The sequence below is a fragment of the Chaetura pelagica genome, unplaced genomic scaffold (assembly GCF_000747805.2).
Source record: "Chaetura pelagica isolate M959 unplaced genomic scaffold, ChaPel_1.0 scaffold639, whole genome shotgun sequence".
NCBI classification, from domain to species: Eukaryota; Metazoa; Chordata; class Aves; order Apodiformes; family Apodidae; genus Chaetura; species Chaetura pelagica.
In genome coordinates this window covers 217,656-232,572 of record NW_009954510.1, presented here as the reverse complement: position 1 = coordinate 232,572, position 14,917 = coordinate 217,656, and the positions used below count along the sequence as shown (strand labels likewise).

General features: G+C 43.2%; 1 protein-coding gene across 1 annotated transcript in view; it reads right to left on the bottom strand.

Moving 5' to 3' along the window:
• The window catches only part of CTPS1 (CTP synthase 1), a 15,342-nt gene extending 431 nt beyond the window's left edge, over window positions 1–14,911 (bottom strand). Inside the window, exons 1-16 of the mRNA XM_010004696.1 lie at window positions 14,746–14,911; window positions 14,149–14,319; window positions 13,286–13,386; window positions 11,954–12,070; window positions 10,454–10,537; window positions 10,159–10,239; window positions 8,760–8,911; window positions 7,429–7,561; window positions 6,105–6,193; window positions 5,135–5,229; window positions 4,700–4,762; window positions 3,901–3,944; window positions 2,996–3,092; window positions 2,669–2,724; window positions 2,488–2,584; window positions 2,078–2,222 (exon numbers count right to left, since the gene is read on the bottom strand). Coding sequence (XP_010002998.1) covers window positions 2,078–2,222; window positions 2,488–2,584; window positions 2,669–2,724; window positions 2,996–3,092; window positions 3,901–3,944; window positions 4,700–4,762; window positions 5,135–5,229; window positions 6,105–6,193; window positions 7,429–7,561; window positions 8,760–8,911; window positions 10,159–10,239; window positions 10,454–10,537; window positions 11,954–12,070; window positions 13,286–13,386; window positions 14,149–14,319; window positions 14,746–14,911 — 1,691 coding nt within the window. The remainder of the gene's footprint in view (window positions 1–2,077; window positions 2,223–2,487; window positions 2,585–2,668; window positions 2,725–2,995; window positions 3,093–3,900; window positions 3,945–4,699; window positions 4,763–5,134; window positions 5,230–6,104; window positions 6,194–7,428; window positions 7,562–8,759; window positions 8,912–10,158; window positions 10,240–10,453; window positions 10,538–11,953; window positions 12,071–13,285; window positions 13,387–14,148; window positions 14,320–14,745) is intronic.
• Window positions 14,912–14,917: the final 6 nt, after the last annotated feature.

Genomic DNA, 14,917 nt, shown 5'->3' with positions numbered 1-14,917 from the left:
GTCCTAATTTAACTGTCCCTTTCGAAATAGGGCTGAGTCATCATCAGTTTTAAGGTTTGTGAATTAAAATGATTATACACATAACAGGCATCTTATAAGGCAGAGTTATTCTAAATGGAACTAACATGAGATTGGTTAACCAGCTATAACCATTCTATTTCAGCTCACCAGTAACAGCCAATTGTCTTTAATCCATTAAACAGCTTTTTCAGAATCACAAAATCATGCAGATGGGAAAGGACCCCAGGCCAGTGACAGCAGCAGGACAGCTACCAGATCAGACACAGCTGCTCAGGGCCCATCCAGTCACATTCCAAACTTCTCCAAGGACACAGATTGCACAGCCTTTCTGGGAAACTTGCACCAGTGTGTGACTGATCTAATGCTGAAAACATTTTTCCTCAGAACCTCTCTTTCAGCTTATGTCCACTGTGTCTCATCCTCCCACCATGAACTTCTGTAAGGACCCTGTGCTCATCTTGCTGATGTTTCTGTAGGTGCTGGAAGGCTGTTCTTGGGTTGCTCATAATCTTCCCTTCTCCAGCCCAGCTCCTTCACCCTTTCCTCACTGGGCACATATTCCAACCTCCTGACCTTCTTAGCGGCCTCCACTCTCTCCAATTAATGTTTGACTTGCACCGGGTGACCCCAAACCACAGAGAATATTCTACATGTGGTCCAACAAATGCCAAGGACAGAGACATAATCGCTTATCTCCACCTACTGGCTGTGCTCGTGTTCACACAGCCCATGCTGCCTCTCACCCCCCCTGCTGCCAGCACAGCTGCTGGGTCCTGTTCAGCTCACTTGCTACCCTAGCAGAGCTCTGCCCCCCAGCTGCTCAGTCCCAGCCTGTCTTACTGCAAGGGCTTCCTAGACACAGGAATCTGCACTTGTCCTTGCTAGACCTCATCAGGTTCCTGCTGGCCCAATGCTCCAGCCCAGCTCCTTACAGTGGTTCCATCCTCAAGTGGATAGTCTGTTCCCCCAGTTTGGTGTCACCTGCTGACCTTATGAACATGCAATGATGAGACTTACCTGAAAACCTGGTAAGAGGTTTAAGGGTACAGGAATGAAGGGAAGCACAGGCGGGGCTACAACTGCCACCAGGTTCTTTAGATTATATTCTCAACGTGAAACAATTTGCGACCACAAACACAAGGGACTCCAAGAGCAGATAATACTAACTTAGGATGTTGCAGTAGAGAGGAAACTTTGCTGCTCTGCTGTGAGAAACCACTTCAAACTCAAACGTGCAAAAGCAGGAAATTAAAATATCCCTCAACACTTGCAGCATTGAAATGAGGCCTCTTCACACAGCAATTCCCTTCAGAGCAGATCAGTCAGAGCACAACCAACAGCTGCTCTCCAGACATCAACACTGGAATTCCTCTGGTGCAGCTGCATCGGAGCCCCACCCAGAAAGGCCAACACTCTCCTTTATGCATTGCTTTAGTTTAATATGCTCAGTGCTATTTCCCTTTTGCATTTAGTCTGGGAACTTTTGCTTAGTGCATGTTAGCACTCTAGCTACACCAGCAAATCTGTTGTGTTCTGTGTAAGGAGGAAAACAGGTCACTATCCAAGTAATGTTGAGCAGAACTGCAGGGTTTCAGAAAGCAGCACAAGTACCTGCATCATTAAGTCTACCCAAAATATTAGTTGCTTTGCAAACTGAGACTAAAGAAAGCTTCAGTCAGCAGGGGGAAAAAATGAAGCTGCAACCACTACAGCCCATTCTTTAAACCAGCAAGAGGAACAAGTTTCTTAAGGACCAACCAGTACCTAAAGACTTGTACAAGAAGTGTGGGGAAAACCCTGTGAGGTTTCCAGTCATCTCTGACTGTCAGCTCAAGGCTGCAGCTACTGTCCCTGCAGTTGGGACCTCACTGCAGGCCAGCTCTAATGCCCTGATGTCCACCTTAAAATGCAAGCCAAGAGGTTTCAAACAGAGTGGAACAGAGAGGTGCTGCAAATACCTTCCCAGTAACTCTGTGCCAAAAGGAGTCCCCAGTTTACCCTGTAGGAAGAAGCACTGCCCTGTGAAAGCCCCAATTGGTGTCTTCCTTCAACCTACCTGGGTGAGAGTCTGCAGCCCTTTTGTAGATAATGTGTGAGTCTTCCTGCAGATGCCAAGAGGAGGCCAAAGTATGGGGGAGATGGCTTAATTGGTCTAGAAAGGAATTCAGGGTGATACTGAACCCCAACAAAGAAGGGATGCTCTAAGAGAAAGAAAAAGAAAACATTACTTTCAAGTCTCTCAAGCCTGTGGCTGAACTGCAGTTGAAAGCCCTGATCATGGGAAAGAAGCATCATTTCTATCCTGCCTTTTGTCCCTAAATGGACAGTCACATGGGATCCTTTTTTAAGTGTAATTCTATGGATGGAATAATTCTGAAAGCCTGGACAAAATCCTCCTCAATTACCCTCTGAACACTTCCCCTTGTAAATACCTACACCCACAAAACTAATTCCTTGAGTACTCACCTTCCAACTCAATCACTTCCATTCGCTCTCCCTCCTCATCCTGGCCTACAAACTTCAAACCTTGCTCTTCAAAACACTTTTTCAATTCCGGATTGACCTAGAAGACCAGAAGCAAGAAAAACCAGGATCTCTTGTGTTTGGATTACACAGAAAAGCTCAAGACCTACAGAAGCATTTTTACCTCAAATCTGTGTCTGTGTCTCTCCTCCAAGAAATCATGATCTCCATACAGCTTCCCTGCACCAAGAGGGAGACATTTCTTAGAGCAAATGAAAAACACTTCACACAATGCCAAGTTCCAGCAAGTTCATACTGACAGCATCCATCAGAGTCTGCCACATCACGAGGGGACCAAATTCACCAACTACCATCTCACTACCAGAACAAAGTCTGCAAACACCAACCATTCCAGGAAACTGGAACATTCTCAAGTCTCACTTCCCCATACCCACCATACACACACATCATTCCCAGGAAACACTTCCAAAAGAGGCAAGAAATGCCTTACTCATTATTGAATTCTTGGTTTGGAAGAGTGTTCTTCTCTTGCCAAGTCTCATGGTCCCACCCATTTGCCCAGGATTATGTTCTGGCATGTCTATGACCTGTGAAAAGCATTCACAGAGGGAGGGGAGAATGAGAGAGGAGTAACAGTCCCAGGCAGACTCTGAAATGTTAAAGATCCATACAGAAAACAAGCAAACCACCCCAAGGAAGGTTGTCTTGACAAGACAGATCAACAGAACTAGATTAGTTAGCTGAGATATTCTAGTAAAGGCTGTACAGAACATATGGAAGGTTTGTGGGCACTCAGGAAGCTTTAGCATAGGAAATAATCTCTGCCAAGGCCCCCTCAAATCCCATGCACTAATACTGTCCTATTGATTGAACTCAATGGTAAACAAACATGCAACTTTACAGAATATCTCCAAATCAAAGTTACTTCAACTTCGATAAATAACTTCATAACATGTTTTCTGAGAAAACCTGAGTAATGCAGGTTCAGAAATCTGTCCACAAAAATTCACAGTATTAAAGTATGTTAATTTCTAAGATCATAATTCAACACTTATGCAAAAGACTCTGGATACCAACAAATCTTTGCCATTTACTCTGTGAAAACAGTGAGCTTTCAAACAGTCCTTTAAATACCCTTTACCTTAGAAAACACGAAAAAGTGTAATTAAAAATAAAAATGAAATAAGTGTCAGTGTTTCACCTATAATAAGCACTGTGATCCCCTATGAAGCAGCAGCTGCCATACAGTGTAACTAGGAAAAGACATTTTCTTTTCTGATTACTAAATGATGGAAGACAGGCTTAAAAGCCACACGATGCACTAAGCCAAGCTCCTCACTGCACCAACAGGTATGTGCAGAGCAAGTCTAGCACAGCAAGTTGCCACAAACTCACCACAGGATGAGCAGTTTTGGGGTCAAATTCTGTCGAGTTGGCATCTGCAATGTTATGTTAATCAGTTAGAAAAACGAAGTCCTTTAGGATCTCCCTCAGGCACAGCCCAGCACCCCCACCCCCAGCACACATGGGGCCCTCAGGCTGCCTGGAGGTTGCAATCTCAGGGCAACCAGTCTAGAGCAATTGGTGATGAAAACAAGGGTCATTCAGGAAAAACACACATTCAACAGCTTAGACTGTTTTAAATAAAGCCAGGGATGGGGAAGGGATGAGAAGTACCCCAAGAAACAGCTCTTCCCCTACCTGCACTACAACTGACACTAAGAAACAGGCAAAAACCCTAAATTTATGTAAAGGGAGTCTTGACAACAGGGACTAGTCAAGTAGTGAAGGCAAGAAAGCAACTCAACTCACTGATGTAGGTTCAACTACCTCAGAGACTGAACTGCTTTTTGGTTTTCACTCCCACTGACTACAATGAGAATTTAGGATGTCCAGCATACCCAAGGACAACTACACTGAGGAGTTTTATTCAGGAACTGAACCTCACTTGCATAGGAATCTCTGTCATTATAAACATGCCTTACTGCATTGGTTTTCATTTGAATAGGGTAAGGAAACTGTTCTTTTCCCTTTGAATTAGTAAAGGAGATGGGGAATTCTATAGGTGTAGAAAAAAACAATTACATCTACCAACCAAGGAAAATTTAAAGTTACAGGGATTTTAAAAATTACAAGTATCTAAGATACCAAGGTAAGAAATGACCAGATCCCAGGAAGGGATTTGTGCAGTTACCTTGCCAACCAAGAACACTGCGTGCGAATTCCACAACTGCTAACTGCATTCCCAAGCAAACTCCTGCAGAAGGCAGAACACATCAAGTCAGGACAAGGACCACTGAGCCTGTACAGCCAACCAAACACACCTTCACAGAGCCAAGATCACCACAATGTCCTCTGAAGCTTCCTCTGAGAATCCTCTACCCCCTCCTTACAGAGATTCCACATCATCACATCCCAGCCAATTCCAACCACTTCAGAGCTAACTACAGATGATGGCTGCACTACCCAGTTAAGCTGAGCACAGGTCATTACCTTCCTCAGCCAATTATCTTCAAAATCATACATTCTAGATATTAATAAAAATCAGTAAAGCTCTTGCTGCAGACCAGTTAGGCTGTTATTCAACTTCCTTCTTTATTTCTTCTTAGGGATCACACATGTTTCTCACCTAAGAAGGGTATTTTCTGTTTTCGTGCCCAGGAAATAGCTTGAATTTTGCCTTCTGTCCCTCGAACACCAAATCCCCCAGGAACAAGAACTCCACTGCATGAGGATAAAAAGATTCCATTAACATAACGCTCCCCAGTGTGTTTCCCCAGTGTGTTTCCCCTCAACCACATATCACTGCTCTGTAAAGTCTTCAACTTGCAAGACTTTGATCCTGAAAAGGGCTTTGAAGTGCTCTGTGTGGCAAGGCCTGTCTGCAGCAGTGCCTCTGTGTCACTCCACAGGAGCTTTCATGTGAAATGTCAGAATTTTCAGGAACATTTTATAAATGTACATTTTACCTTCCCACCAAATCCCAAATAGAATGCAGGTGACCATCCTACAATGGTTCCTGTAGAATGACTCACAGGCTCACCAACCCTTTTGCAAACATATCACTCAGCTAGGCCCATGCTCAGGAAGCCATCAGCTGCAGTGTCAAGTTGTCCTAACTGCAGGCACCAAATTCTGCAGGAGCTTCTCTGTTCTGGTGCCATCCAAAGCCTATTTCCCTGAGGGCTAGCAAGCCCCACTTGTTCTTGTGTTCTGGGCTAACCCTTGGCACTCCTCTGTGTCCTAATGCTTTTTGCCTTCTCACACTTCCTTCCTAAAGAACTTTATACCACAACTGTACTTTCTGTCCTCTCCATGGCTTCAACAGCTGTTGCCAGCACCTCTCCTTTCTCCTTATCCCCCCTCACCCTGTTTCCCCACTAAGTCTGTACACATCCTCATCTGCTGACTTATTTAACAATTCCCCACTTTACAACTAATTCTAAATTTCACTCAGAGGTATCTGGGGCAATGTCAGAGTCTGCTGGTAGAGTGCATAAGAGAACAGCCTCCAGTGAAGCTCTGAATTCCAGAACTGACAACAGCCACAAGTTTATCAGACATGCTACAAATAAATGGCCAGAGGTTAAGAGTCTTACTCAGCACCACAGAGCTTCTGCCATGCTTCGTGGTATCGGACAGGCTCTTCCTGGAGAGTCTGTGGCTCCAAATCAGCAGAGTCAATATACTGGGAAGAAATCCAAGAAAGAATGATGAGATGCTACCACAAGAGCACAGTCCTTATTCTCCTTCAATTAAGATATCACCATTTCTCCTGGATAGCTCTGGATTTGTTTCCTACTGGATATTTTCTTCTGTTTTCCTGGGCTGGTTTCCTGCCTGCTACAGGAAATCTTCCCCACCATCCTACCATGCACGTACAAACAGAAGCTGTGTTTATTTACTGCCCTCCCCCTCTGCAGCTCTGCTGTGACATACATGAAGTCCATGAGGTCTAGACTCATTAAATGTGAAGTCTTACAGGAACACAGTCAGATGGGAACACGTGGCTAGGCAGATAGAAACAACCACACAGCAAGAAAAGACTGAAAGACTATCTCATCAAATACAATTACATCTTCAAGTGGGACTGAAGAACAAACAGGATATGGTGAAACTCAAGACTGTTGTAATTAAAGGATGCTATGAGCACTGCTAAATACGGAAAAAACTGCAATTTTTCCAGTTTCTCATGGCCAATATTCCACTGTCTCTGACCTTCTCAATATTCCAGCAGTCTACTAACCCTTAAATACTGCTCAACAGTTCTTTAACCCAACATGTGATCTCCATGCACAGGACTCTCAGAACCCATGCCCCTTCTGAACCCACTCACAGAAGAGTGCTGTTATAAAGCAAGCACCTCTTCCCTCGTACTGTGAAACCAGTGGATATTTTAAAAGTATATTTAAATAGGAGTAAAAATTCTGACCACAGATGTGTTTCATCTCTCCAGAGCATCTAGGTACAACCAGGACCCTTGAAAGCACCTGTGCAGCCAAACCAGCATTAAAACCTTAGCAAAGCCTGAGGCAGAAACATCATAGAGCCACAAGGATAACACCAAAACACTTTAAAAAAAAAGTGGGTAACTTCCAACAATGGTCAGAGAAAACAAGCCAACAGGCCTCTCCTCCAATACACCCACCACTCTGTCATAGGGCAGTATGCAACACTGGGCACTGGAGAGTTCTCATCCATTACACAGGCACTTTGAGCATTGAACAGGGTGAAAGGCTGCTCTGCTCTGCAGCTGTTCCATGCCTGACAACACAGGTTTAGATGCTGCAAGCCAAGGGCAATTTCAAAGTTCACTGGCTGAATCAACTCCCCCTCTCTGGTTTGTAAAAAACTTAAGATGGGTGGCACTGTAAGTGGAAGGAGTTTGGGGGCAAAATTTTACAGGCATGCAGCCAGCCCTACCTTGATGTCAAGTTTGTGGTTGATAGCCAGAGCAGAATGTTCCAGGGCTTTAATGACAGACGCGTAGGAATCTGAAAACTTGATGTATTTGCCCACAAGTGCAATGGAACATGTTTCAAGGAGACGGTCGTACCTAAACAAAACCAAAACACAAGGGTTATTTCATCATTAACAGGAAACAGGGGAATTACATTCTATTCAGCTTTCCAAGTAACAGAAACAGTTGGGCTCTTGAAAGTCTGCCCAACCAGAGAGATGATGACTTTGGAAGAGACAACCTTTTAAAATTATGCCTTAAGCATCAAAGCAAGATTAAAAAAAGAAAGGAAAAAAAGGCAATGACAGCGAAAAGCAGTTGCAGAAAGTAATGTATAAATTAACTCATCTATGCTGAAAAGCCATTTTTTCGTAGATCCAAACTGTCTTTTCAGGATGCTGTATTAGACTCAAAGTCTGCAGTAAACTATTAGGAGAGAGGATCAAAGCACAGCTCTGCGTATGTTTATACTACACAGCACATTTCCCACGCTGCTTCTGACCAAGTTCACTTCAGCAGCTAAAACAAAAGGACCTGGAAGAGTCCTAAGGTTGTACTGCCCACACTTTCAATCCCCAGCACCTGGGAGTTACACAGCATTCCTGGCTACAGCCAAGAGATCTTTTAGAGTTTAATTCAGAACTGCTAAGCCCCCTCAACCAAAGTGGTTACCAAGGGCTTTCCCCATCCAAAGGAAATGTTATCCACAGTGGTGGCTTGTGTCAGGCATATAAAGGAACACATCTAGATCTTCAGAATTACTTTCTCATAAGGACAAATACATTTAAGTCTTCAGAAACGGCCTGAATGCCAACTGGAGAGACTCAATTCACTATTTGCCCAAGACCATGGAGTCTGCCCAAACAAGAAAACCCACTGTGTCTCAGGAGTCTCAGGCAGTTGTTTCTCTTTCAAGAAAGCATACTGAAAAGGTACATTTTTATTTACACTCCTGATGACTCCTACATACGCCTACAAAAGGATTTCAACACTTTCCAATGTCACTGGGTTTTCTGTATAAAAAGGGTGGGCGGAGTTGTCCACCGACATGGACAGTACACTACCAATCCAAGACAAGGAACTCAGCAACATCCTACAAGATTCTCCTGTTGAAGATTTTTTTTTTCCAAACTTGGAAGAAAATGCATTTTTGTAGGAAACATAAGAAAAAAAAGAATCAACTGCATGAGTATATTTAATAAACATGAAGCAACACTCCTCACCTGAAAACTAACAACCAAGAAGAGAAACTAATCTAGTCTTCTCTCAAGCAATGCCCAGCGGTGCAGCTCACCTGTCAGCCATTTCCTTCCACTTCATGAGCATCCTCCTGGGCTGCCTCTCAATGGGAAGGTCAAGCCTGTGTCTGAAGTAGTCAACAACTCCCTGTTCCTCTAACAACAGAGGAACCCGGTAGATAGAAGAGACATCATGAACACAGATGACCTGTTCATACAATATGAATGTCATTAAAACAGATCAAAGTGCCTCTGTAATTATTTTTAGACAGATATTCAGAGAGCTTCTATCTCTAGCAGACAACCATATGACCACAGAAACTTCCAGGAAACAACATCTGTTGAAGAACATAACAACATATGAATAGCTTGGTACTAGTTTCCACATACTTGAAAAGTCACCCTTCAACACTGCCCAGGTATCCCTGCTCACTGGAGCTCCCTGGGAAGGGCTATAACCTCCCAGGAACTCAGCTGCTATGCAAGTTCTGTGAGCCCATGGCCAAGCTCTAAGAACACTTCAGAGACTTCTGTGCTACAGCCTTCTTGGTAACTCTCCTTGAAACTACAGTCAAAGTGCCCACAAGCCCAGCTCCCCTGCTTCCCACTATTGTTGTTCTTAACCAGGGCTCTCAGTTTGATTAAAGTCCAGGGAAAACTGTGATCTCAATATAGCAATGAATTCTACAGGATATCTTTCATCAAATTTAGGATTAAATAACTATAAGCAAAGATTTCTCTGGTCCACAAGGAACATCTACATCAATGGTTCTAGATGACTGAAATGGGCTTCTATAGAAGAGAAAAGAGGGCTTTGGACAACTGTCATCAGCCCATTAAGAATTAGACTATACTTTAAGGATCAAAATTATACCAGTACAACTATTTTTAAATCCTCATTTCTAACTCAAATGAAAGCAGATGGTTCAACACTGCACCAGTAAAGCCTGCTAGGCTGCAAATTTTCCTTCTCTGTAGTCAATACAATTTACTTCTTAATTCAAGTGCAACTGCAGTCAGAGAAACCGCTATGCAAAACTGTATTAAACTTGCTGGAGAGTGACAGAAAAGAGCCAACATGCCATCAATTCCTGACCAGTAAGAGGAAGATACTGTAGTATTGAAACATCAATATTGTCAGCTAATTCTGGGTGTAATGCTTGAATCTGGGAGACCTAGTTTGATCTCTTTGTGTAAGAAATTAATACTTGACAGAGCCTGGAATTGTGAAATGATACTCTGTCTTTCACAAAAAACAAAAATTTTACAAGCTTCAGGTGGATGGGAAAGTGGGAGCATTTTTAACAATTACATGTGGTAAGACAGAGCAGCAAATTAATTATGCAGCCACCAAAGACACCGAACACAAAACACTCATATGAAACTCCACTCAGGATCTGACAAACTGCTACCATAGAATATTTGTTGCATGCAAGTGCAGGCAGTAATATTTACCTGTTCTGGTTCAACATGACAGAACATGGAAATCTTTTCTTTTACTGAGGTATCCAATGGAGTTGAGCACCTGCAAACAATCTAACAAAACAGCAACATCAAAGTTGGGAAGCAAAGCAGAAGTACTAAGACATTCACGCAAGAAGCCTCTAATAGAGCTGTCTTCCTGCAGTGTCCATGACTTGGGGGAAAAAAACCAACTCTGTTACTTTTACATATTTATTACAAATACACAAGAGCTCTCAGCCTAAGCATTACTTATATTTTAAATGCAAAGCCACACAGGAAAACTTACCAGATCTGGTGAGAGACCAAGACCTCTGAGTTCACGAACACTGTTTTGGGTGGGCTTAGTCTTCTGCTCTCCTGTAGAGCTTGGCTGGTCAGAGAAGAGAAGGTGGTGCATCAAATTATGATGTTACGTAGCAATGGTTAATTGGGACTCTACAACCCATTCATCTTTTAAGAACTTTGACCCAGTTCTTGAAGAATTCACATGAACTTCAAATACCCTGTACAATACCATGTTAATCTCAAAGACTGAAAGCAACTAGCAAGAACCAGAGTTCAGGTCTGCACAGCCAGCAGGCGTGTATTACAGAGAGAGCACATCCACTGTGCTCCACTGCACTCCAAGTCACTAATTTTTTTAATTTTATTTTTTTTTTTCTTTCCCCTGTACGTCACCCAGCCTGGACAGAAAGGGAAAGTTTTTTTTTGGAAAGAGAGGGGAGAACAAAGATTGATCTGCATTCCATTAACTGTCAAGTTGCTCTGTCAAATCCAGTTCTGAAACCAGGAATACTCATCCTCTCCAGCACTGTTAACATAACCAGTGGTAGAATTTTCTCAGCAGTGATCCTGCTGTAGAGATTTTGTTTGGTTAAGACTGCAAATTGTCTCCAAAACCAGAGCAGATAATACAGCTGAGATTGTATCAGGCTTTATATGACATAAAACACCTTCTTATGCTTCTTGATATTTGGGATTTCACCCCATCTATTTGGGGTGAACAAGAAGTGGTGTTTTTTCTTTGCCATTCCTAATTAACTGACTTGTATCATAGGACTGCTTCATAACACCTCTTCTTAGTAGAATCTCTGAACCAAGAGCAACAGCCACTCAAACTGTTAAGGCTTACAGAGCAGTCAGGTGTGAGAGTCTAGGAAATGACTGTTAAAGATCAAAGCACATTAAAAATATTGTCTAGGCAGGAAAAAAAACAAACAGATCAAGTTTCAAACCCCAGTATTATGTTTTGAAATTACAAATGTAACAACCTATTTCATGAACTACAGCTAATGTAAATCTTGAAGGGGGGGGAAAAAAAAGGCACACAGCAAAAGAAATATTAAAGAACTCCAGGAATGGTTTGGAATATGGTCTTATTAATAGGTCCAAATGGTTGTGAAGTCTGGCTACATCAGTGATTCTTATACTAGCTTTGCAGAAATGAAAGGCTATACAAATGAAGGGAAACTGAAAGTTTTCAGCCCTTAGAAAGCAAGCTTACCTGCAAAAGATGGGTGATGATTCCATAGAAAAAAACAGCACTTAAAAGATGCAGCTGCCAAATATTTATCACACATTGACATACATTGAAAATTTCTGTTAATTTCTTGTGAACTTTTTAAAATAGGTAGCCATAGAGTCTCTGCATTTCTTTCAGAAGTTTCTATATATATAAATATATACTTAACAGTACCTATAGATATAGCGTATCAGAAACACATATTTAGAAAGCAATTTTTGGACTGCAGAAGCCCCTGACCACAAAAACATTGTAGGCCCTTACCTGGGGAACTAGACTGACATGAATGTTACAAAAATTCTCTCTTTTGGCTTTGAACTGGAACTGGCGGAAGGCCTCGATGAAAGGCATGCTCTCAATGTCACCCACTGTCCCTCCAAGCTAAAAAACACAAGGAGATTTAGAATTAAATGTCTTAAAACAAACAAAAAAATCACCAATGGAATCTGTATGGTAACACATACTAAAACATACATAGAAGGACACTACAACACAGACACTAAAACATCTCCCCAGCACCTCCCTCCAAGTCCCTAAAGAAGCATCAACATCAATGTGAAAAGCAGGATTTGCCAGTTTTAAGTATTACTTTCACAGCCTCTGATCTACCCCAGCTATTATTTTACCTTCATAATTTCCCCAAAAAAATCAAAAAGCCACAAGAAAAACAGCTTCTCATATGGGCAGCACCTCTCTGGGGAGATTAGCTTCACCTTTATATCATCTCTTCAGGGAAAATATTCAGGTGTTAAAATTACAATTTATGAACATCAGGTGGCACAGAGATGCAAAGTTTTAGTAACCATGTAGAGTGGTTCTGGACACATGCAGGAACAGAGACACAAGGCTCTCTCTGGAGCACCAACAGACTCCCATGAGCTGTCAGAGCCTCAAGGCACTCAGGATCCAGGCTTGTGAATCCTGCAACAGAAGTTGGCACTCGAGCTGCAGACAGAGCCCTAAGTCACCATGACCCAGGCAATCTGGCAAGCTCCCTCTCTCCCATACCAGCCTATCCTGCCAGCCAACTCAGCAGCCCTGGCTCAGAGCCCTCCCCCTGCTCTGTCTCCCTGGGCAGTAGAACGTCCCATACAGTGCACAAGAAGCTGCACTAACTCACACCATTCCCTTTTCTAGCTCCATGTTTGATCTAGTCACTCCAAGGCTTCCTTCACTGCTAAGGAGGAAAGACAATTGCTTCCAGAGAGGGAGTTACCCACCAAGGAAGAGAGGTCCCAGCACGATTAACTCAGACTTTGCTGTAAACCTATATGAGCTAAAATGGACTAATTCACATTACACTAGAGAGCAAAGTATCTCAAAAATGTAACTGTCCAAGACCCATGTCTTTCTACACGTGGATTCAGACACAGAGCATTCAAAAGACTAGACTGAATAAGTGAGGCTAGCACAGAGGGTTTTTAACCAACACAACACACAGTGTTGAACATTACTGTAAAAAATATGTACTATTCAAAATACGACAACACACAGTGTTGAACATTACTGTAAAAAACATGTACTATTCAAAATATGCACACAGCTCAGCTCATTCCATACAAGAAGCAAGACTATTCTTTTTTAAGAGCTACAAACCTCAATCACACAAACTTGAGGTTCAATGCCATCTTCATCTACAGGAATTCGTGCCTGCCTCATCACCCATTCTTGTATAGCATCTGTGATGTGGGGAACAACTGAAAAAGAAAGCCAGGCAAGGGTTAACACCACAACCCACACACATTTATTCCTGTAACTCGTTACAGAATGAATTATTGAAACTAGCTAGTCAGGGCTTCCCATACTTCAGGACTGATTTGTGCCTTTAAAGAAGTATGCATTTTTTAAGTGATTATTCTTGGCTGTGATTTTCAAGAGAAGTGCCTTGGCAGGAAATGTAATCCTGCCTCAATTTAAACACACATAAGCAACATTTCCTTTGAGCTGCAAGACCCAAGTACAAACTGTTCTTTGGTCTAAGGAGAGAGAGTTACTCTGTTTTACACTGTCTATAAAAATCTGTATCCAAACCAGCTACTAAGGATGCTCAAAAAGGAAAGGAACTGATCTGATCCTGAAGATCCCTTGGATTTTCTAATTACACAACAGTTACCAAAATCAAAAACCATTTTAACCAACTAACAAATAATCCACAGGTGTGTTAGTCTGAAGCCTGTTCACATTTAGTATTGGCTACCTTAGACAACCAGACCAAAGTCTGGTTCCATTCCAACAACAGGCAGCATATTGCTGAGCACTGGAACGTGTTGGGGTAACGAGCCAGTATGGCACACACCACTACAGCTGCACTCCTGCCTCTCCTACTTCTCCCTTAAAAAAAGAAAAAACACCACAAGGACAGCACAGAACAAAGGCCTCAAGTCCGGAGAAAACGTAAAAACACAAAGACAGAAATACAGATTATATTTCCAAACATCAGGAATGAAGATTCACGTCACCTTGGACAGTTTTGCCAAGGTAGTCTCCCTTCCTCTCCTTGTTGATTACATACTGGTAGATCTTCCCAGTAGTCAGGTTGTTGTCTTTGGTGAGTCGGATGTCAAGGAAGCGCTCATAGTTACCCAGGTCCAGATCCACTTCCCCTCCATCATCCAGCACAAACACCTCCCCTGTGCCACACAGGAAAAAGGCACAAGCACATATATCAAGGAGAAACAGTCCACATCAGCAATGTGTTGGTTTTGCTTGTGACAGCTAGAAGAGCTCAATGTAAGAAAACACCTCTGATTGCTACAGCAGGTTTAGAAGTGGCAAATACCACTAAAACCCTACCCAGCCAAGAGGACCATTCGAGTGAGGCCTGGAACCCTCAGCCAGGCAGCAGCAAGAGGCACAGAGCACACCTCTGCTGTTTGCTCCTGGCACACTCAGCCCAGGCAGCCGGTCTGGAACGGCTCAAAACTCAGCCTGCAGGTCCCACCCGCAGGACCAGACACGAGCTTTTCCAGCAGGCACAGGGGCTGGCTCCTGCCAGGCAGGGCCCGCCCGGGACCCACCGGGAAGACCCCGGCCCAGCAAGGCCCGGTGCCACTCACCGTGCTCGTACGGGGAGAAGGTGCCCGCGTCGATGTTGATGTAGGGGTCGATCTTGATGGAGGTGACGTGCAGCCCGCAGGACTTGAGGATGGTGCCGATGCTGCTGGCGATGATCCCCTTCCCGATGCCCGAGATCACCCCGCCCGTCACCAGGATGTACTTCATCTGAGC